Source organism: Ostrinia furnacalis, unplaced genomic scaffold, assembly GCF_004193835.3.
Source record: "Ostrinia furnacalis isolate ACB-3 unplaced genomic scaffold, ASM419383v2 OfSCF3004, whole genome shotgun sequence".
Lineage (NCBI taxonomy): Eukaryota > Metazoa > Arthropoda > Insecta > Lepidoptera > Crambidae > Ostrinia > Ostrinia furnacalis.
In genome coordinates, this window is record NW_021133243.1 from 155460 (window position 1) to 180494 (window position 25035).

The 25035-nt window shown below is 38.4% G+C and overlaps 1 protein-coding gene across 1 annotated transcript; it reads right to left on the reverse strand.

Moving 5' to 3' along the window:
* Window positions 1-21313: 21313 nt before the first annotated feature.
* Window positions 21314-22751, reverse strand: LOC114356926 (uncharacterized). Its single transcript, XM_028310320.1, has 3 exons — window positions 22703-22751; window positions 21905-22051; window positions 21314-21499 (listed from the first exon to the last, which is right to left on the reverse strand). Exons 1-3 carry the CDS (start codon window positions 22748-22750, stop codon window positions 21329-21331), a joined length of 366 nt encoding a protein of 121 aa, XP_028166121.1. The 5' UTR covers window position 22751; the 3' UTR covers window positions 21314-21328.
* Window positions 22752-25035: the final 2284 nt, after the last annotated feature.

The following is a 25035-nucleotide window of genomic DNA, read 5'->3' on the forward strand; positions in this document are numbered from 1 at the left end:
ATTATGTGCTTCAATACTGAACAGTAAATGGAAATTACTATAGTGTAGAAAAGGATTTTGGATCTGATTTACCGATTTGTGTGTTCCCATGAAATTATACATTTTGATCCGTTTATTTAAATTTTGGTGGTTTTGTTATTTTCACAAATTGTTACAGTTTTTAATAACATGGAATAATAATTATAATATGATTTTGTAATTAATCTCGCTTTAAAAGTAAAGATTAGTTGAAAAGTTTATTATTGTTTTTGGAATAAGTTTGACAGTAATGTATAATTAATAACTCGCATAATTACACACTACTTTCAAACTTATTCCATTATTAAATTAATAATTGATTTTGCCAAACCGTATTACTAAAAGCATGATCTTGTGCTAATCTATATGTTAGTCCAAATACACTTAATAACTCGTATGACTTTCTCCAAAGTTTAATGTAATCGTTGGTTCTTAGAGATCTATCCTATGTAGGTATTGACATGCAACCCCAACTGAGTTGCGCAAGGCTTTTTAAATATCAGCTCCTTTGACTTTCTGACCGAAAAAATCACCGGCTGACCTCACAAAGGGCGCGCGTCAAACCTTTGACGTATTTTGACGTAACTAGCTGACAAATCGGACGCGTCGGCGGCCATCGAATTAGAATTAAACCGCGCGCTCCCATTGGTCGGCTGGCGCGGGGGCTGCGGGGAGGGGGCGAGGACGATCAATACGCGGCGTTACGTAACGGGCACGACGCTAAGTGCTTGAAGTCGCAGCGTAAAACCACGGGTTTACTGACTTTTGGTTTGTTTGAGCATGGGATGGCAAATCTTAAAAGGAGATTCAACGTAAATACGGAAAGAAAGGTTTATATGTTTCCTTCTGTTTGTCTGACTATCTACCAGATAAAATTTTATAAAAAAAAATAAAACCGACTCCAAAAAACCTACACTAAAACGTAGAAAAATAATTACTAATTACCTACTTATTTATTAGGACGAATTATTAATATTTATGTAGGTCTACCATGATTGATACTTCTGGAGTCGGTGCCAAGATTATGAAACATGTAAAGTTTGCCTGCACCGACTCCAAAAGTATCAATCATGGTAGACCTACATAAATATTAATAATTCGTCCTAATAAATAAGTAGGTAATTAGTAATTATTTTTCTACGTTTTAGTGTAGGTTTTTTGGAGTCGGTTTTAAAAAAAAAAAAAAAAAAAAAAAAAAAAAAAACACGGGTCGAATTGAGAACCTCCTTTTTTGAAGTCGGTTGAAAATAGATGCAGACACCATTCATGTTTGATGTCAAAAGGATTGCAAATTATTTTATTAGTAAAATGTATATTGAGTCTGAATAAAGGTACTGACGAGTGACGTCATATTGCCGTACTTCACGAATAAAATATGAGTAGTTCTAGCATGATATCTATCTAGCTCTACCATTTTATCAAATGTATCTTAAAAAAATGTGTTGTTCAAATGTTTTTTTTCTATCTAAACTACTTATCAAAAAGTTGAAAATTAATTTTGCATATCTCTACCAGAGTCCGCCTCATATAGCACACGAACTATACGAGTATTCACTAGCGCATTACGCTTGAGTGTTCCATTGTGCCTTGGGGAGCATTTCAAGCTAACATTGCAAATTGTTTTCGCATATAGCTTTATACAGACCATGGCATATGAAGGTACACCACACTGACACACCGTTGGCATACATTATAGCATACACTGATGACATACATTGTGTCGTATTGTGTAGTACGTAATTATGTGCTACTTGCGGCCGCCCGCGACTTCGTACGCGTGGATCCCGTTTTACCCCCTTAGAAAGGATTTTACGAAACTCCACCCGAGTTTCGTAAAATCCTTTCTTAGCGGATCCTTTCTTAGCGGCCTCGTCGGCACGCGCACCGACGATCGCCAAACGGCTAGAGTACCTTCTGTACTCGCCACTCTGCCCGGTGAAGCTGGAAAAGCTCCTCAAGCTACAAGCGCGCGTCCCTTCAAAAAAAAAAAGCCTACGTCAAAACATCTACCTGCATGCTAAATTACAGCCCGATCCGTCCAAGGGTTTGGGCTGTGCGTTGATAGATCACTATGTCCGTCAGTCAGTCACCTTTGAGCTAGTATATTTTGCAACAAAATTGACAAAAAGCTTAGCTGAACATATTTTATGTTAGTGGTTGATTCATGGAAAGAAATAACACTTACGGTATTTAATTGTACTCTCATTCAAATATGTGAGAGATAAGTTTTCTTGTTATTTTTCTTGCTCTATGACGATTTTGTTTCTAAATTTTCACCTTGGATGAAAAAATATATTTTTTTCTGCTGACCCGTTAGCTAGTGGCGGTAAAATTGATGTCACCAATCACCATAAGTTATTTTGAATGATATACAGATGAAAGATCTTCTCAGCCAACAAAATATATTTTTCTCTGTACATAAACAGTGAAATAAATGTACGGAACAGTCCTGACAGCGCACTTTGTCGCGCCCGAACACTTCCTTCCTGGGTACGTCCTGCCACAGGAACTATATTACCCCCCCAAAAGGGGGGAGATATGAGCCGTTAACAATAGGGGGTAGAAAAACTAGACGATTTATAGTGGAGCTAAAAAGGTTCCATGTATCTCGAATTCTCGACATTTTGGTAGCTAGGTAATGCTTTGAGAACTGGGTGTTACTTTTTTACCTTCAACCATAAAATCAGTAATAGAGATAAACTTATCAAGTAACTATTCAGCTAAAAAAGATTTTTACATAAGACTTGTTTTCTCTTGAAGAAACTAGAGTGACCTATATTTGTATCAAATATCTAACTATCCATCTATCAGATATCCATTTTCGGAGTTATTTTACATTATGAAACTTGCGTGAAAAATATCTGCCTTGCGCTGTTCAATATCGAGATGATACTTAACATGTCGACAAATAAGAAAGAGCTTCGAACATCGTGTGATTGATTAAGGTTTCTCATCAGGGAAAGATAGACATTCGCGGTAACTTTGTAAGCAATTCTACAAAATAGCGACAGAAGTTGAGTCTTCGATCAATGTAATATTTATTCGAGTACCTATACCTACCTTCACTGCAAGGTCGCTGGAGGCTGGAAGAACCTGGATGATGGGCAGCGCAGGACCGGTCGTTATGGAAATCCTTAGGGGAGGCCTTTGTCTAAAGCCTGGTCCGTGAGCACGTAGAATCCCGTCCAATGACCCCAAGCTACCCATCCTTATCGCTCGCGCGTAATTATATTGCTGTCGCGACTGTGTGACGCGCGCCCGCAGTGGGTATGCAGCTTGGGGTCATTGGACGGGATTCTACGTGCTCACGGACCAGGCTTTAGCAGTGCTCGTCATTTGACTGAAACGAACAAACCTACCTTCGTTATGTCTCCACATTACAGATTTAAAATCAGCAGATGTACCTATGCGACTTCAAGAAATAGAAATCGATACTTTATTGAAAAGCCCTGATCAGAGCTCAACTCAAATTAAAAATTCCATCAAGCTTATTAAAAATTTATAAGTTAAAATAGGCTATGAACTTTTAAAAGCACCGTCTAACAAAATTAATAAAGCAGAAAAATCTGACTCAGCTTTTTCCTTTGACAAAATATATCCTCCATAATACCTTTTTGAATTACGGAGCTGGATTTAAAAAGCGACGCTTCTATAGAAAGCCTCGAATACCTGGCTCATGATTATCCAGCAATCTGAATTGATGGATTTTCGATACTATTATGTTGGCATATCCGTACAAATGGAATTTTGTATCGTTAGCGCTGAAGGAGATATTAATATTCACGAATTGCCTACGTCATGCTTTGTGCGCAACAAACCGGGCAACTAATGACCTAGTAACTGATACCCTAATAACTGTTAACCACATGATAGAAGAATCTATGACGACATTTCTGGACTTCCCCAAAAGATGGTCAAAGCACAGCGCTCGATCTCCCATTTTGTTCTTCCAGCCACTGAAAGCTATGTTCTTGGGGTCTTCGGTATTTCAACCTCATCTCTATAGTATTTATGTGACACATGTCTATTCTATTAAACTGATTAAGGCGGTTGGATGGATTTTTAACGGAGTCTGCATTGACAGAACTTATCCCTGGTGTATGCCAAGTTCTGTACCATGTCATGTTCCATACTTTACTTGAAAATAATGATGTCTACAACTGCCATAAAACTTGGCAAAACAGCAATTTTAATATTCTTAAACGTTCGTCTTTATTGCCTCTATTCGGAGTATCTGCCAAATTTTGCCTCATTTGAATGGGAAATGAATTGTCTGGAGGCTGCTCAGTTCCTGATAGTTGGGATTCCTGGCAGGAGCGTATCGGGCGAGGCCATGAATGCGTAAGCATCAGGGAGGACCATCTGTTGCGTAACAGTGAGGATATTGATTAGAATAGAAGCAGTAAAGTATTACATAGGGATATTGATTAGAAGTAGGAAAGTATTACAGTATGGGAGGATGAAGTTGATGTCCGTTAACTTAAAACCGTGTACATATAGCATGTTTTATCTAATCGTGCTTGTCACATGATTGCTTCATTGGACAGGAAAAAAGGCGTATCTAGCTTTTTTGGATATGAGTCAAACTTAAGGACAGCGAAGAATGATCAATTCAAATTATTTGAAACTTTTTTATCTCCGTTTTGACTTGATGTTACATGCGCCCTTTTAACTACTTATCAGGGGCAGATTTGTCGTTTCGTGTTTTCTTAAATTAATTGGTTTTTTGAACCTTGAATAGTTGACTTGTGAAAGCTGAGTAGTCAAAAATTCCACCGTCTTCTTTTTGTATTCCTCTTATGTTTTGGAAGATGCTTACGTAGGCTAGTCTGATTGATATTCCAGAGGCAGTAAACATTGATATCAGCAACAAATATTGCTTATTTAACATTTCCCAGCTCTGTAAGTTGCTCAGATAATCCGCTGGATCCAATCAACACGGGATCGGGCGCGCTCGGTGCGTAATCAGCTTAACGTGCTGTGTTGTATCACTGGTTCTGTGCTCGTTATTCTTCCGAATACTGGTACATTGGGGGAGGCCTTTGTCCAGCAGTGGACGTCATTTGGCTGAAACGAACGAACGAACTGGTACATTATACTTTATATGATATAGATTTATTAGTGCACGCAGATGATTAAAGTTGGTGCGCTTTCACATTAAGGGCGATGGTTGAGCGACAAATGTGGGACAGTCTGGCTATAGATGAATGAAGATGAAAACTGAATTAAATAGCGCTACCCTCTTGCAATGCCCATTGCAATAAAGCCTCACTAAGTATGTCATGTCATCATGACTCACGATATTGAAACGAAGCTGAGTTTGCTGGGCTTCTTTGCTTTCATGAAATTATCTTTAAACTTTTTAGTTCTTTTATTTTGCTACTAAAATTTATATTGAACGATAGAGTTCCTTCAATAGTGATTGCATCAGTCAATTTGATTCAGTATCAATCTATTCCATTGAATATAGAGCACTAACTAAATTGAAAGTTTATGAAACGAAAAGCCTCATAATCCAGATCACTTAACGAAACAATGTAGCGGAACAAGCATCAGAATCAACTCGATTTACATACGGGGCCGGCATTAAGCCAGGCTCGATAAAGCTGAGCGAAGCGGAGCGAGCGATACTCATAGCTCTAATAAGCTAAATACCTCGTGTGTGTATGCTTATGATATGGCGTTAAGCCTCGGATATCTACACTTGAAGACTGATGGTAAGAAAATGCAAATTAAATTATGTCTTCCTGCAAATAATCTGAAATCTGTTCTGAAACCCTCTTGCTTTCACTCTCTTTGTCTCTATATCTCTTTCTCCATTTGAAATGTTTGGTTATCTAATCTATGTCATAGTCCAAAAGATGATTCCTGGCTCTCCGGCAAAAGCCGAGAGCATTGTGTGTGATCAAGATTTTTAGAGACCTGTGTAATTTGGTTTAAATGGGAAGTCGTGCAATATCATCAAAAAATAATGCACATGACCTTTCGAAACATAATAGGGGATTGCTATAGTAATAAGCCTATACATAGTTATTGGTATATTGGTTTGTTAATATTTTTAAGTTGGCACCATTATCGAAAACGATTCAAAAGTCGACATTATAAAGTCATATTGTTCCAACTTGTAACGATTTCCATTTTCCACTCGTATTTCGCTGGATCCATGTCGTGTACATGTTAATAAATTACGCTGGAAGTGGGGCGATCAATGCTACAGTATTTCCCTGTATAATATTAATACTGTTATTTACATCGTGCCAGCGCAACAAAGGTTTTTCAATGTACCTTGTGTGAAACGTAACATTTCATATGTTACAGATAGAGTCGTAGAAAACTTATGCCCGTTTTCACCATCAGTTTCAATTTTTAATTGACCCCTATGGTAACATAACAGGAATTTTGTTTTCATATGGGTCACTAAAAATTAGGGACTGATGGTGAAAACGGGCATTGAACTTGTATTATTCTCAGTTCCAAATCTTTATAACTATTTCCATCTGTCATTCCAGCCACTGCAGCTCCTGTGTAGATAGGTCTTTAACTAAATTCATTATTATGTATTATGTAGATCTTTACCAAGGTACTTTACATATCCCATAGCTTCGCCCTAGCATCTGAAATCCAACTTTCAATGTTGGAAAAATGAATGATAACTTATTTATAGTAAAGTATGAAACGTGATTGACAATGAAAATCTTTATTGGCCGTTACGCTCATCTCTTTGAAAACCAAAATAAAGTTACTTGTAAAATAAACTATAAATTGACTTACAATATAGGTGCTTTCAACTAAAGTGCTTTTAAAATTATATTTCTTTTATAAAACAGCGTCTCCTACGTAAACAGGTCAATCACGACAACTCTACAACTCTATTATGAGCTTGAGTGCTTCTTTATTTTCTACTTCAACTTGGCGTTTTATTTTCCGACGGAGTCCTTGTGACTTGGACATTGATGCAATTTCCTTCAAGGAGACTTCACTCGGGCTATATTTGCCTCCTTTGGTGCGCATCAAAGTGTGCTACAGGGCAAAGGTAAAAAGTAGCAAAGAAGTTGTAATCTAAAATATCGATAAGCAATTAATGTAATTAGAAACACACATGAATACGTCTATCGATATTGAACTAATTTTGAAGTGCTTAAACACGTTTTAATTGTAAATCATAATAGTACACAATGAATCTTTATTACAGGTTATTATTAGTTTACCAGAATCAATAACATATTTTCCGAAAACAAGTCGAAAGTAAAATTCAATTAAAACCTAATCATTTTGCTCTGCCCACGCTTCAAGACAAATATCCAGCATTACGTAACATTTCAGCAGAAGGCAAATTGGAATGCAAATGATTCGTAAATGGGCTAAAACTAATTTCAAGCTAGATTTATTCACATTTTCAGCCTCTACTCCACCCGCTGCGTCCAAAAACACCCTTATCTCCCTTTGGGAATCTTATGCTAAGCCTCTGGGCCCAGTAAAAGTTTATGTAAACTAACTAGTTTTTATTGTTCTTTTCAGGTAAGTACATCCCACTAATAGTAGCGCCAGTTGTTTCTGCGGACCGTAAGTTTTTATTGCTACCTTCATTTTCAGCGCTAGGATAGTGATTTGAAAGGTTTCCTTGCGCTGGAGATTTGAGAACACTACGGAGTTCTACTTTGTCTTACACTTTGAAGACATTTTTCTCTTCATCTGATAGGCTGTAAAAGCCCGGTAAATACCTAATTCCTAACCCGGAATAAGATTAAAAACATTCAATTCATTGGCTTGGCTGCCATGAACGTATTTTGGTGACCATGGTTACGCTGGAATTAGTATGGTGGGGAAGGGAGTTGATGATTGGTTGAAGAAAAAGAAACACATATTTCTTTTTCTGCCTACATTACAAATCATAAGTAAATATATTTCACGATGTTTCCAATCTACATACATATCTTCATTTTCAAGCAAGTGAGTGAGAATTAAGTGATTTGAAGATTCTTATTTCAACTGTAATAAGAATCCTTTGTACAGCAGTTTTTATGTAAAATCTCTGAAATGGATTCGGTGTTCGTGATTTGAGTCACAACCTACCGCCTGTTGAGCGCCACACGTCACGGCGCGCGGAATCAATACCAAAGTAGGTTACCAATAAACCTGTACCATCGGAGATGAGTTGCTCCCGACGGATATGTAAATCCGCTTGGCAACGGCAAAATACACGACGCACGACAAGCTTGACATTGAGGGATCTTATGCCGTCGTAGTAGAGATGATTTTCCAACAACAAATATGTCAGATGCGTTGTCGTTTTTATAGAACTTGGAGTTCTTTTCTTTTCCGAAGGTAGTTTATTACTCTTCTGAACAGGAGATAGTGTTATAGGATTGCTGTTTGTTTTCAGTGTAAAGGACAAAGAAAGCTCGTTGCCATAGTCGATTATATTATTTATAACCTATTCGGAAGACGTAGTGTGGCCAGGCCTCCCACTAGGTGGACCGACGATCTGGTGAAGGTCGCGAGTGGTGCCTGGATGGGGGCGGCGCAGTACCGGTCTTTGTGGAAATCCTTGGGGGAGGCCTTTGTCCAGCAGTGGACACCCTATGGCTGAAATAATGATGATGATGATGAATCTAAGTAGTCATTCGGTTAAAATTAACGAACTAACGAACCTATTTTTGAAACTAGTGAATTTTACGTTCCTCAGAAATTCATTATTTCGCAAGAATTGAAGTAGGCTCTTTCGATAATATGGCTTACCATCATCATTATCGTCATCATAATTTCAGCAAGGATTCCATAATGAGCGGCCTGCATCCAGAGCTTACCATACTCTGTTCCATCCAATTATTATTAATTCTATTTAGAGGTAGGTAAAGTTCTGAGAAATCGGTGGTGTTTCAACTTACCTTCTGTTTCAAAACACCTGTCTTTTCTACCTCTAATCTTTATGTACTGAAAAGATTATTACAAAAGCAAATGTCGACCTTTGCACGATTCTCTTTGTATTTTCAGCTTAGCGTATTTCACGGCCATTATTCCTCGTATAACGCGAAGACAGCATCATCTATAAAGAAGATAAAGGTCAGCCCACACGTAATCCAATAAATAAGAATATAATAATCCGCCATAGCGGCCCACAGCCTGAATAGAACAACCACACCATTTGGATTTTATTTTGAGCTTAGTGTCATAATGTGGGGGTGTGACGTCAATCGCACTTGATACTTAGCAGGTTACAATGATGAGTTCTTACTTAAAAGCTCTCAGGTAAAACCTGTATGAACCATGTGACTGACTGTAGATGTATATGACTACATAATAGTATGGGACCCTGCCCTTAGTCTCAAAGCATCCACCTGGAACCTACCAGGAGATATGAAGACCCTCTCCAAAACCCAAAGAAAAATCTTAAAATAGAGACGATAGCCTGGCTGTTCTATACCCATAATCTTCAGTGACCCAAATCAATCAATTTTCCTATCTTTCCGCGAAAAAAGACATCATTTGGGGCGTACTTTTCCTGTATTATTGTCCTCTGCTTATCTTGGTGTATATTAAGCTCATCTATCAACCGGTAATGTTGTCGTCCTGTCCTGAATATGCGATGATGCCTAATTATGGAGATTTGCGATGATTGAGGACCTTTTATAAGCTTTAATGCTCACATGAATCTTAACGCAAGCCGCAACAAAATCAAAAAGTACGGTATCCCATATATTTTTAAGTGAAGGGAGATATCCCTGGGGCCTTCTTCCTCTTCTGCCTGTCACTGATGAGGATCGCGACCACATATCCTAATGTTCCTCCACAGACTGCGGTCATAAACTGTGTGGTCCGCTCACCGTATTCCTCACTGCGTCTGACCATCTCGTCGGTGCCCCACCCTGAGCACGTCTGCCCTATGTCCTAGAGTTTAGGAATTATGGGGATATTTTTTACTTCACATATGACGCGATTCATATTATTTCTCATGATTCCCAAATAATTTCAATCGATCTGGCAAATGCCATCAGTCAAGTTTATCTTGGACGAAAAATCATGCAGTATTTATCAGTACTGTGTGTGCTAACACAAGTAGGTACACTTATTCTTCCGTCGCCTTCGAAGGATGGGTAAATGTTGTGCTTAAAATTGGCACAGGACCTTATTTTACTATGACCTGGCTGTTCTGCATTCCCAGTGCCTGAACCAGTCAATTCTGCGATTTTTCCGTGCGAAAGAAAGACGTCGTTCGGATCGTTCATCTCTTTCGGATATTGTTATCCTTCGTCTCGCTCGCTGATGTATTGTATAATAGGCTCGTCTATCATTCGGTAATGATCAAGTTTCGTAACAGCCTGATGGCACCTTTTTATGTGGATATGAGTTCCAGGTTAATTGCTGAAGACATTAGAAGATTTATTTCCTAAATAAGTTATTTACGTAACTTGTTTTTTAAGTGAAGCTGTGTGGTGACGGCAGAGTAGAATACATTTGTCACCAACCCCTACTCTTCCCACGGGTGTCGTAAGAGGCGACTTAGGGACTACACATCAAACAGAGAACGGACAGCAGCGCTCTCTGAAAATCATTAATCTTTTAAACTGCGATCTCCAACCCGCCTGCCAAGCGTGGAGATTATGGCAAAACCCTCCACTATAGTGGAGGAGGCTCATAGTCTAGCAGTGGACTGTAAAGGGCTGTTGATGACGTAACTTGTCCCCACAAGAAGAGAAGAAGTATTTTGCTACAATATTAAAGTTCGTTCGTTAGTTCGTGTCAGCCAAATAACGTCCACTGCTGAACAAAGGCCTCCCCTAAGGATTTCCACAAATACCGTTCCAGTGCTGCCCGCATAATATTAAAGTAGATCAATATAACGAAACATACTGAAAATATGTGAATGTAGAAAGCGATATAATTCTGATGAGATTCATAAAAATTCAAATGTGTATATTTTACATCTCCAAAAATAACTCACTCTCATTGTTACCCCCAAAGTAAATAAATTCGTGCGTTAAAAATAAGCGTTAACACCTTTTTCATCCGCTTATTTACGTCATTGCCTCATCCCATTGCAAATGTTTGCCCAAATGTTTGTGATAAAAACACGGAAGAGGCATTTACCCCAATAAAAGGTCGGCGAACCTTAGCTTTTAACCCTTGGGGGTGAATGATCATCTATTTCAGTCAGGAGGTACATACGAACCTACTTTTCTGTGATTACGGTATATTAAAGGTTATAGCAGACTTATCAGCTCGGAAAAGGGATCAAGACCGTATCACCTTTCGCGAGCTGTCATCGCCTTTCGTGCGCTGTCAACCGCGAGGCGAGGCGTTTACGTTATGGTGCGTTCACACTGGGCGAACGTGCTCGCGCGGCACGCTGGTCATCCTGCTCACTCTGCTCTTGAGTCTTGAGTGAGCAGGATGTTGAGTTTGACGCGCTAGCCCATTCGCCCAGTCTGGACGCACCATAACGGTGTGGATAAGTGTGCGTTGCAGTTGGTATGGTGTTTCATTCAAAGAATACTGACCGCCTAGAGTTGATACGGTTACGATCCCTTTCCGGGTTGATAAGTGTGCTACGTCCTTTATCCCGCATTGATCTGCACAGTCACGAACGACCGTATTAGAAGAGCGAGGTCTTTATTATGTGTGTGATAAGGTCCTTAATTACTTTTCCGGCTTTGTTTCTTGTGATCTCTTATCTTTACTGCATTTACGAAAAAGGAGGTTGTATTGTTTTGGATGTGGTACTGTTGTAATCATCATCATTTCAGCCATAGGATGTCCACTGCTGAACATAGGCCTCCCCCAATGCTTTCCATGTTGATCGATTGGCAGCGGTCTGCGTCCAGCGCTTCCCTGCTACCTTTACGATGTCGTCGGTCCACCTTGTAGGTGGACGTCCCACGCTGCGTTTTCCGGTACGCGGCCTCCATTCCAGAACCTTTCTGCCCCATCGGCNAGATTTAATTTATTTAAAACTACGTAAATAATTTTGAAACTTTAATAATCATAATGATCTGTTCCGTTAATTTCGGGCGAGCGAAGTCGTGGGCAAAAGCTGGTTTAATACAATACAGGGTGTTTGGCGCATCGTGTGCCAAAATGATTTGGCGGATAGAATGGGTCATTTCCTATATTTTCAGCCCCCATAACACGTTCCATGTCAGGCGGCTACTTTTATATTAAGTTTTTTAGTAATTTCACCAAAATACCCAAATCGCATCATTTAATTTCGATTTAAAAAAAAACTACTAAGCGTAGCCTCAAAGTAAATATTTTGTTTTGACGTGCATTGACATAGGGTTGCATCAAATCTAAATTTACTGGCAAATATCATCTAGTTTTTTTTTAATTCAGCTTTGAACTTTTCCGAAAAGTTAAAAATGGACTGAACATTTAAGTTTACATGGCTATAAATTTTTTTTTAAAAGGTATAGCGATTTTCGGATTTTATCAAAACTTCTCTAGTCTATCCCCATTCAAACGGTATACTAATCTTGTTTAAATAATAACAACAACTTCACAAATTCCCTAAATTAGTGCATTGACTCTATTCGGACTGATTTGCGAAATTTGTGTTTATAGCCCCTTTTTGTGTGAATAACACGTTAAATACCTACAGGTAAAAAATATTTATCTTATGCAATGTAAAAAACCTTTTCTCTATCGTTTTTCAATGTAGATTTCTTGAAATTAAAGACGAAAATAATTATTTTGATCGTTTATTAATTATTACAAATTTTGTTCAAAATGTCCGCCTCGGCAACGTATACACTCACGACATCACAAAGTAGCCGCCTGACATGGAACGTGTTATGGGGGCTGAAAATATAGGAAATGACCCATTCTATCCGCCAAATCATTTTGGCACACGATGCGCCAAACACCCTGTATAATTTTCATTTCAAATCAAACTGACTGAAAATGACAAATTGACTAGTTTTTGAACAATTTGACCGTAAATGACGGTCACTCAAATTCAATCAGTTTTGTCATTTTTAACACTTGGCCACCGACGTCCATTCGGCACATTCGCGACACCCCCGACTTTTGCATACCGAGCGCATACCGAGATTTGAATTTCGAAAGAAAGTTCTCGTTTCGTCTGTTTATATGAAGTTACAATACTGTATGATATTATTACCGTGACTCCTTTATAATGCGAACAGCTAGGGACTGGAATTCGCTGCCTGGTGCTGTATTTCCTGAACACTATAATCCGGGCGTTTTCAAGGCGAGAGTGAATAGGCACTTACAGGGCAGATAATGTACCATCCTAGACTGCATCTCACTTAACACCAGGTGCGATTGCGGTCAAATACCTGCCTTGTCTAGCATAAAAAAAAAATGTTGCGTACAGAGTACAGGAAAGTTCATAGATTATATACGAGTTGAAAACTCAAACAAAACAAAATGGCGCCCGCTAACTAGTGACTAACTCCTGCTGCCCGGACAACGGATATAAATGGCCAAAGTTGCCAGTCGCTAAGAGCTAGCCCTAACTTGGATTATTGCCAGTGTCACTTACAGATTTATGATACCAATTTAAATTAAAAGTGGATAGCTGAAGAAAAGCTGTATAAGATGAAAAATGAGTAATACCAACCTATAAATGTTTCATACTGCTTGGCAAAGGGTGGTTTAGACCATAACCACTATTTAGCCTAGCGAATGGCTGGAGGGCTAGTGTAAGGCAATGAAACCTCCATATGAAAGATATTACTAAAATCACCATGTAATGTTAAATCGGGACCAACTTCTAATGCTTCCCACTCTTTCTTTGGGACTATTTCCCGCTCGTAATAAAATATCTAAAAATCCTCTGCTTGAAGAACTAGTAAATTTTACAGGGGTATGTGTACAAAAAGTGCAACCTGCAAATAACTATGTTAAGGCTTATATCACTTCAATATCATATTCTTTAATAAAATAAATAGTACTTATTCTATCCAAGGACCCCTAAGAACCCCATTCGCAGTGCCTTCGCGGACATAATTGAAAAAGTTGGGAATTTTTCCGCTCCCCGGGGAGTGCCGGGAATACCCCGTTACAATAGGGTATTTGACACCACCAATCAATTGACGTACTTTTTAAAACTGTCAAAACGAGACTCTCTCATAGATTTTGTATGGCAATACTAGCATGTGACGTCACAATTTTTTCAACTCAATGAAACTACTTTTATGAATTACAATGCAACCAAAAATCTTAATTTACAGGTAATTAAAAATTAATCAAATTTTTAAGACCAGAAAGAAGTGTCTTTTTAAAAAAGTTGTGCTTTAGAATTATTGGGGAATGGTGTCAAATACCCAATTTGCATAGGCTCGAAAAAAGTAATGACGATGTAATGGAAAAATAATAAGTAATCGGTATTGCTTCTTTTGATCTGTGAGACTGATTTTTATAATAACTAGATATAAGCATTGGGGGAGGCCTATGCTTAGCAGTGGACGTCCTATGGCTGAGGTGATGATGATGATGATGATGATGATGATATATAAAAAGCGCACGCGTCTTGAAAGAAGAGCAACCAAATAACGTCTCTTCTAGTCAATATTGCTCCGCATTAGGTATGTGATTTACATAGGCATGATGAGGAGGAAGAGAAAGCTTTATACTTCATCATCATCATCTCAGCCATAGGACGTCCACTGCAGAACATAGGCCTCCCCCAATGCTTTCCATGTTGCCCGGTTGGTAGCGCCCTGCGTCCAGCGCCTTCCTGCTACCTTTATGATGTCGTCGGTCCACCTTTTGGGTGGACTTGATACTTCAGCTTCAGCTTTATACTTATACCCCATAAAATGGGTATGTATGAAAAATAACCATGATGAATTCAAAACGGCAAGATGGATCTTCTCCATCCAACCGCTACCAATCACTGCGAACATCATCTATTTTTGAAAAGTGATGGTAGCGGTTAGAAGAGATAAGTTGCTGATCGGACTCCGTGGCGAGGGTTGAGGGAAACTTCCGTCCAGCAGTGGGCTGAGGGAGACTGATGATTAGAAAGCTAAAACTGGTCTCCTAATAAAAGGGCGTTTTATCGTTCGTTCGTTTCAGCCAAATGACGTCCACTGTTGGACAAAGGCCTCCCCTAAGGTTTTCCACAATGAACGGTCCAGCGCTGCCCGCATACAGGTTCTTCCCGCGACCTTTACCAGATTGTCGGTCCACCTAGTAGGAGGCCTACCCACGCTACATCTTCCAGCCCGTGGTCGCCACTCGAGAACTTTTCTTCTCCAACGGCCATCGCTCCACGAGCTATGTGCTCCGCCCAAGTTTATGCTTTTAGGCAATTACTTAACCTGGCAGACGATGTTTTATAGATCATAATCAGCTTGGTTTGAATTTATTATAGCTACTGCGCACTTTGATAAAAATGGCCGCCACTGGCTTTAAAAGCTTCGTGGAAAAATGTAGGCTATCTATTTACAGTAACGATACAAAGAATACATGATTTTAATTTTAAACCTTTTTGCGACTTTTACTGCTACCTTTCCGTTTCCATTCACGGAATGACGCCGCGTTTCCGGAATTCCGTCGCGCCCGCACTATGGGGGTTGTAATTGGCTCAATTTCGTAGAAAACACTTCCTGTCGGTTTAATAAATGGATGATGTCGCTTTCGATTCTGCTTCGGTGGCAATTTGAAGCTGGTATTAATTGGTTTATATTATATGTCTATTAGTTCTGGTATTACTTTGTCTTAATAATCACAAATGTGAAATTGAGCGTGAGGGTTCTTATTAAGTTAGAGAAGGTATGATTAATGTAACATATTAATTTGTGCGAACCCAAATTGTATCCCGTCTATCGAACGTGCCTTGTATAAGCAAAATCTGTTTTACTTTGTGACCAATAAAGTTATTAAAAGTTTGTATGTATCTAAGCTACAATGATCCTTTAGAAATTAATAAAATGCTTTTATTTACGAGTATTTACAATATTATTAAAAGCTCAACAGTAGCCGAAGTCATTAATAACTTATCTCAGTTCAAGACCTAGTAAGCACAATATCTTTACTAACTACTTTTTCATTCGAAATACTTTTTTTAATGAAAACTCAAGATGAAAATTTATGTTAATCCCAATTAAAACCTTCAGTCTTCATTTATTTCAGAATTTCAATCCCAAATGCGTTACTTCCATAAAAACATGTTTTCTTCTTCACAAAGCCTGTTCTTTTTCCAGGTTAACAAGTTCTGACGTTTGTCAGGGACGGTTACGGCGAACACAATTAACGCGTACAAAGTTGGTGATTAAGTTAAGGCTAATCATTCATAAAGCAGCGACAGTAAAATGGACCACAGCCCTAAACAAAACAGCCAGAACACAGCAGTTTATTTTGGGACAGTAATTTTAATAGTAAAGTTCAGTTTCAGTGAATAGATTCTGCAAGTTGTTTCAACTTTTGACGGATTATCAACTACGTTTTGTTTCTAAAAGATTCATCTTCAGAACCTATGAACGTTTTCCGCTAGAATGATTGGCATATGAGTATTTCGACGACGACATTCTTCTTTGAATTGTGTATGCTTTCGAATATTAAGCGAATCTTATTGAAGAAAGTCTCCTCTGCTATCGTAAATTTGAGCATAATGGTCCGCTACTACCGGGCAGATCCGTTGGACGTTTGAAGCTTAACGTAATGGAGTGTTCTCTCAATTTTAGCTGTGGCTGTTCTCGAAGATGAGACATAAAGCAGCGTCTATAATCCAGTTAATGGCTTCTAAACATTTAACTGCACTCTGTTATCTGCTATAATAAGATATGCGGTAAACGGCGACGATGCGGATCGTGGCGGTTAATTGATGGTACCCGTTAAAGATAATGCGACGCCATTTTGTGGGGGGTTTTGTAGAATATCGACTTAATATTTATCAAAGCGACAATAGCCAAACTGTGAGTGTGTCAAACAGGCCGAATCAAGATTCGAGGAACGCTAGTTCGAACCACTGCTGCTGGACTAAGTATTGTGGTGAACCCACACGCATATTCAGCTTGTATGAGGGGTAAAAAACGGGCTTTGTATTGCAAAAATTACCTACTAATATAATTTAAAATGCCACACCCACAGGGTGGACTGACGACCTGACCTGATAAAAGTAGCAGCACAGAATAATAATAAGTACTACGTACAGAAGTTTTACTTCGCGAAGGTATTTAAAAAAATGTATGCTTAATGTCATTAACAATATGGTGCAATTTAGCCTGTCTCAAGAGTCAAGCACCATTTTGTTGACAAACGTCAGTGATCGGCACTGCGCCGAAGCTAAGGGCTGACTTCGGTAAAATGATGTGACGTGAGGTGCCAAACTGCGGAAAATGGCGGAGGAAATACATGATTTAGCATGAATTATCATGAATAATATTAACTACTTATTTACCTCTCAGTGTCTTGAGGCAACTTAAAAAAGTACATTCTGTGCTTTTATTATTATTTAGGCAGTTAAATACTGCACAGTATTTAGTACACCATTTTCTTTATTTTCTTCCATCATACACAAGAATACGCGTGCGTGAGTCAATGTTCGCTCGTATGTGAGGCCTTGTCGAATAGTATCCTGTAGGTGGGCTATCGTGCGTGTTTTGTTTTCGATGTAAACTCGCGGAGATGAACAGGCCTGGTAGCAGGAAGGCGCTGGATGCAAGCCACTACCAACCGTGCGATGTGGAAGTCATTGGGGGAGGCCTATGTTCAGCTGTGGACGTCCTGTAGCTGAAATGATGATGATAAAATGATGTGGTCAATAAAGAGTTCATCATGTAATGGGCTAATGGCTATGTTCAAGACTTGACAGAAAATCCGGTTGATTCATGCTTTAAATGGTCAAATCAAACGCTCTCAATAAAGTGATATTTCTTACCGCCTGAGAGCGTCCATTTTGCTAACCACCAGACCACGGAGTAAATTGGGGACTTTGGACTTCAGAGTTAAATTGACATCCATGACCAAAATTGCATGTACAGATAGCGGTACGTCAAGCCAAACACAGTGAGGTCTTATGGAGTTGTAATAGAAGCTATTTTTCAACGAAAATGTAAAATCTGATGTCCTGTCGTCTGTACATTCATTGAAAATTAAATCCTTAATTCTATTCAGTATTCATATACCTAATTGCATGTTGCATGAGTACAAATTGCATTGTTTACCTCCCCGTGCCCAAATTGGGACGAAGTTTGACCCGCATTTAAAATAGGTCGCTCTATATTTGGACTCAAACGGCACAGATATGCCTGCATAACCTGCATTATGTCATAACATGTTTGTCCGAATGAATGGTCTTTCAGAGAGGAAGTTAACGCATTGCAGCTTTAAAAGCTTTTAAAATGTTGTGCTGGAGATGTTTCGAATCTTTCGAAAATAAGTAAGCATAACTGCAGCAGAAGTAAAAAGAAAATAGTTCCCTACATTTGTAGGATTGTACAATATTGAAACCCTTAATAGAACACAAGCTTAAGATTTTATTAAAGTAACGATTAGGAGGACCTCATCCTCACTGAGTGGGGTTTAAAGGTGCCAAAGCTGTAGATACTGGCTATACAGAAGTTGTAGATATGGGAACCAGGGACAAATATTATCTGCTGATTCCGAAGAAAGTCTACTGTTTGAGCGTACATCAATAATCTTAATTAAAAAGGGTTATGTCACTTCACAATTCTATTTTATTTTAGTGACCCAAAACTTATTGTTTCAGCAACCCGTTTTTAATTTACATAAAATCCTTCTACCATGAATACTTCATCACGCCAACATTCCCGCCCATCTAACGAGCTCATCATTTAAATAAGCAAAAGTAATAATTCAGCACTGAATGTGGGACTTAGTATGTAAATGACCAGTTAAACCGTCTATCGTCCTAACTACACACATAAGGTTCACTTTCGTACATACGCGGAGTTTCCACAATGACCGATGGAAACCCTACATTTATTTTCCTAGCTGAACGGGGACATCGTAAATCTTCGTTAAGCTTCGTTTGTTTAACTTTGCCGCGGAAAGCGTCCCTGGACCAGCGAGGTGTTAGGCACTAAACGATTGATGACAACGGTGCACCTTCTGTTTAAACGTAAGGTTTACTCTATGATTATAAATTGCCTGTACTAATAAATAATGATACACACATAGGCAAAGAGAGGGCCGATACCCATCTACGGACGTCCATGATATCCAATTTTAGGCCAGCGAAAAAATAAAGTAATATAACGTTTATTTTTGAAGTAGTGAAGATCCCATATTTTTGCAATTTTCACATACCTAGAATTAATTTCAAAATTTGTGTCCAGAAATATCTTCTTGATTCTTCTGGCTCTATAAATTCAGTATCCAAGAGATGATAGAGCTTATATCTGAGTTCGATAGCTGATAAAGCTTATTTTTGCTGTGAACTAGTGAAGCGCCATTTTTGGACTGCAAATGCATTATGCATGCCCATCGGCCGCGGGGCGGCAGTGGGCTATGTGGGGGTGTCTCCCCACCACTTCCAAACAAATCTTTCAAAGGCTAACGTTATTTTAGCTTTACGTTCAAGTCTCCTCTTTTCACCGCATTCAGTTGGTACTTTCTCGAGTGTATTTACTGTGTGTAGTAAAACAAGTCGTCTTTCAAATGTGTATATTGTACAGAATATAGATGATGATACAACAATCAAACCATAGTCATTTTAGCCTCAAAAAAGCTGTTTTGCAACGTAATGTAAGTTCAGATAATTCCCATCTCTTGCCTGTACATTCTAGTGCAACACTGGCGAGTTCTCACGAATAACTGATCCTCACTATTATGGTTTTTTAGTTGTTATTATTAAAATCTCTAGCACTTCTTCAAGTGTGTCTTCAAATTTGTGAAAATAAAGATATCTTAACACGTCTGACGCTTACTTTACTCATGGTACATAGCCACCAGCATCACGTAATCCTCAAGACATTAACCACGCCACAGCCCCCAAGAGACACATAATGCCGTCATTACTGGATAGCCCGGACGCCGCCGGACGCGGCCGGACGCGCGAATTATTCAGCATTGTGCCGGACTAACGAACCGTGGACGCAGTGGCGTAGATACAGATTGTATAATTGAATCGGACGTTTGATTTAATTTGGGTGTTTATGGATGACCATGGGCATGGTGAAGGTTCAGTGGTTATTGTCGGAAAATTACAATTGAAAAAATATTTTAACTTCTCATCAATCATATGTTCCCGATTTTAAGCTCTGTCTTGGAACTCTTGGAAAACACACTATGAGAAATAAGAATGTCTGCCTTTTTAATCTATTCGTCTATTTCTTTCCCTGGACTCGCTAAAATTTAAATCTAGGGTGTGCTCCTGCAGTATTTACCTGACGATGAATAATACACGAAAGTATTTTTTTTTTGTCCACAACGAGGAAACTCTTGGTCTGCATTTCCCCTGATAAAAAGTGATGATCAGGCCGAGGGTGTAAGCGAGGTTCACCCGGAATCCACAACCACAGAGGAACCGGCTATCTTACCTCTAACTTAACATTGTTGTTATGGCGACAGACTTAGGAAAGTTGGTTTCCAATAAATCTAGCTACTTTTACCTCCAAGTACAAAAGATATCGTAAAGTCAATCAATTTACGATCAGATGAAGTCAGATGCGTTAAGGGTCCATAAAGCTGGTCTACCCAAGGGCTCCTGCGTCAGCTGTACTGTTGTTTTAAGGCGAGACAACTTTTAATGGCTGACAGTAAAAGTGTCTGGAGGGATCCTTTTATGGGTCTTTAAATGTCAACGATGAGGAAAGGGTTTCTGTTAGGGATATATTAAGTCCGCTACAGAGCAATAAACACAGTGGTTGGTAGTAACATAATAAATATATTGGTATCAAAGCACACGTAGAATATTTACAATAGAGAGTTCGGCACAGCCATTACACAGCTAAAGACAACATCACATTTGATTATAAATGACAGTTCTATCATAGCGGTTCCAGCTAGCCAGCTCTACGTTATACAGCATGAAGGTGCTCATCAACAGTTTCTCATTATGGTTGACGTGGTTAACCAGGGTTCTCGTAACAATCATAAATGTGGGTTTCTGTTACATTATAATAGTCTTAATAGAAATATTATTACCTGACTGGTTACTGTGTAAAAAAAATCGAGATCCCCATCAATCAATTTGTACTGTTTATTATCCCAGAAGTGTATCATAAAATGTTTGATTTTAGTCTCACATAAACAGGGATATCAATAAACGATCCATAAAATGAAAATAGTATTCATGAATAATTGAAAATCTTTAATGAATTTTTTGTGAGAAAACGTAAGGTTGCTGTTGTGTTGGAGGAATTAATTTTGCCTTCTGGGTCTAGACCTTCTTTTTAGTCTTGGTCACGAAAGACGCCGTCGCATACGCCTTCATGATGGTCTCCGTGGAGCTGGTGTTGGTGAGCTCCACCTCGATCTTGGCCTTGGAGATGGGGAACAAATTGGGGAAGTTATCGCCTTGCAGCGTCATATTCTGCAGTTTGTATTCTCCCTGAAAAGCACAAAAATATTCTTTAATTGTTCGAATAAGCAACTGTGGCTGTCAGTTCACAAGGATTGATTTGTTTTTTGAGTTAATAGAAAGAAATTAAGACACTGAAGTTTAAACGACAGTGGCGCCAGTGGCTAAGGATATAGCATCGCTTCTTTCTACTTAAAAGGAATACCTGTGGAAAATTTAACTTTCAAAGTTGTACAGTAAGTTTAAGCTGGGCCACGCTGGGCGTTGATGAGTCAGTAAATTATAAAACAAAGTCCTCCACCGCGTCTGTCTGCATACGATAAACCCAAAACCTACTGAACAGATTTTCATGCGCTTTTCACCATAAGAATCGAAGAGACCATTGGACAGTTTTATTACAGTTGTTCATGGCTTGTTGTAGAAGAGAGTATTTACCGGTGGCGCAGGACAAGGGGCGCCATGTTTGGCGAGCATGCCTCCAATGTAAGGGTCTGTTTTCATCATCTTGCAAAACATGCTGTGGACCTCCACGAAGGACCGCCGGTACTCGTTGTGCAGGTACTCGTAGAATATCAGGTGCATCTGTCGATCAAACATGGTAATAGCATCACAGTTTTTGTTACTTCTTCTTCCTCGGGGGAGTCATCAGTGAGGGATCACTGATGAGGATCGCGACCACATACAGTGTTCCTCCATAGACTGCGGTCATAAGCTGTGTGAATGTATTCAATCTTAATTAAATTAACTATTTTAATTTTTGGATGCAGGCCACTACTAACCGGTTAATCTGGAAATCACCAGCTTATTATATGATGAAGATAAAACAGGAATATTTCCACCTCTCGTTCCCACCGAGGCAACTCCTATGGAGCCAGGATCTATACATATTTTGAGCGCCAGTAAAAACCCAACCGGTAAAGTTCGAGTTTGTCCCAGGGGACAGTTAAAAAACTGTTATTGGACCCGCTGCGATATTAATCAAAATAACATAGGAGGAGTTCGAAGTTAAGGTTTGACTTCGTGATCTTCGATGATGGTAGTTATTGAAATAAATTATAGTTTGTTAAGACCAGTCTATTTGATTCATTATTATCATCAGGTCATTTAGTCTCCACAACCCTCTGCAATCTACCAGAGGAAAATTAAGGACTTGGTCTGCACATTTGATTGGGACACAGCGCTTTAAAAAAGAAAATTCCTATAAGTTGAACAAGTCTGTGACTCGCTTTTTACCGTGATGTTGTCAGCCCAAGTATGTTTGATGATTCCTTCCAGGTTCATGTAGTACCTACTTTTCCTCCCGTATCTGGATATGTACAGTCTGCCATACTCCAAGTATTTTTTGTTTATGTACGTCACGTTTGCTCGCTCCGGGATCAATTGCAAACACTGCAATGTGGATTTTTGTTAAAGATACTTTTTCACAATTATATTTGTTTTTTTTTTTTGCATATTTATATTGCTTTTGGTGTCAATTCAGATCAATACCTAACAAATGGATTTTTTTATAATATTGTTTTTATAGAAACTGTCTACATTGTCTCGTACCTATTTATTTTAAATAATTTTTATCCGTTATATTAATATTAAATGAAAATGTTACAAATAATGACTGTGACTTACGTGAAAAAAACTTAAAGAGAGCAGGAATATTCCAACGCTAGCAACACGCATTTTAAATTCGTGTGCGGTTTTCGAAATGCCCATGAATAATAACAAATATACCCACTTAATGCTATTATCCTAAACTGAACGATTTATAAAGTTAAATTCGTTAAATTATACCAATTTTCCATAATTAAGTGTTACCTACAGCACCTCTACCTAGCTTTATGTATCGCCAGAAACGAAAATGTAAAAAGGTGCCAAGATTTCCAAGGGTGGTGAGCGTTTCAAATTGTTACGTTGTTTTAAGTATAGATATCGCTTAATAAGGTTGTAATTTGGATGCAATAAGTCTTGCACTGCTTTTATTTTTTATTGAAAATCCTGTAATTGGAGGAGATTTTACTAAGCCCGGTCTGTGAGCACGTAGAAACGCAAGCGTTTCCTGTGCAAGTATTCAAAATATTGGTCAATATTTAACATATTATTGATAATTGAATACCAGGGGCCAAGCAGGGGGGACAACAGGACTGCACCGAAAATATAAGAGTAGTTTAAAATATTTAAATGATTGTGCCAGCCGCCAGTCTGCTTGTGATCACGGAATGAAAACTCCTTTTTTTCTATGCAGTTATTATTTTTGATTTGAATTTTGAAAGCTATGAAAAGCAGTAATATCAGAAAAGATGGCGATGTTTAAAGGCCTCCCCCAATGCTTTCCACATCGCACGCTTTCCATTTTCTTCACTAAACTTTGAAGTTTTGGCGAAATCCAATATCTAATTTACTACAAGTGATATAGTTATTATTATTGGAAAGAAGAGAAGCTAAAGATGTTTTTTAATGATCTTCAAAACAATCCATTAACACATTGTTTTAATCAATTTCTTAAGTGTTTTATCGTGTTTTGTACTTTTGTTAAGCTTTGGCGGCTCGTAGCGTCGTAATTAGCTATCCAATCATTATCTGGATACAAAATGTTTTTATTATTAGACTAAAGACATATTGGATATTAATAGCAAATAAAAAGTCGGTTGAAAACACGTGAGAAAAAAAAGCAGGTTTAGGTCAAATTTCGGAAAAAATTAAATCAAAAATATAATTAAAAAGCTAATTTAGGGTTGAATGGGCGAACTTCTTCTTCTTCTTTGTTAAACGTTCTTCCAAACACCTGTATACTTTATAATATTACTAGCTTTTGCCCGCGGCTTCATCCGCGTGAAATTTAGTTTGTTACATATCATCATAAAGCCTATATGTTATGCTGGGTTATAAACAATAATACTGTAAAGTTTCATCAAAATCCGTTCAGTAGTTTTTGCGTGAAAGAGTAACAAACATCCGAACAGGAAGTAGGATTATCAGGGATCGAAATAGGTGGTATAAATTTACCTTACGAGACAATTGAGCTGGATGAATCGAAAATTCCCTGGGAATAATTCAAATTTTTTTTGGGGACCTATGAGATAAAAAGACTCATACCATCCAAAACCAATGGAACAATGGAGTACCTTGCAAATTACCAATCGAAACGCAAAATGCACAAAAGTGATGTGATTGTTTCCACTAATGTAACTGTTAATTATAGAATTTATATAATTATTTGTAGGTATTTTTTGTTGTCTTGTGATTTCCTATACCTAAGTGCATTGTTTTATTATTATTACCTATTAAAAATATGTCTCGTCTCGAAGTTTATATAAATTTAAAATAAATAGATAAATCAGACAAATAAATCTAGAAAAAATAAATAATCAGCATCTTGCGTACTATTTTTATATAATTAATATTATCTTAAAATTTGTATAATGCCTATACTTATTCAAAATGACGTACTCATATCACTAATTCAGCCGCCGAACTACTATGAGTACCGAGTGTGCCGTCTGCGCTATAAATTCTTTAAAGAAAAACAAAGGAGCGGAGCGGGCCGAAATGCGACACAGCCTCCCCGTGCGAAC

Bases quoted from the DNA above. Each gene is read 5' to 3' on its own strand.
- LOC114356926 (XM_028310320.1), bottom strand. From the start codon at position 22,750: ATGAACCTGGAAGGAATCATCAAACATACTTGGGCTGACAACATCACG. The intron at 22,052-22,702 runs GTAAAAAGCGAG...TTTGATCGACAG, and splicing joins CTTGGGCTGACAACATCACG to ATGCACCTGATATTCTACGA. The intron at 21,500-21,904 runs GTAAATACTCTC...TGTGCTTTTCAG, and splicing joins CCCCTTGTCCTGCGCCACCG to GGAGAATACAAACTGCAGAA.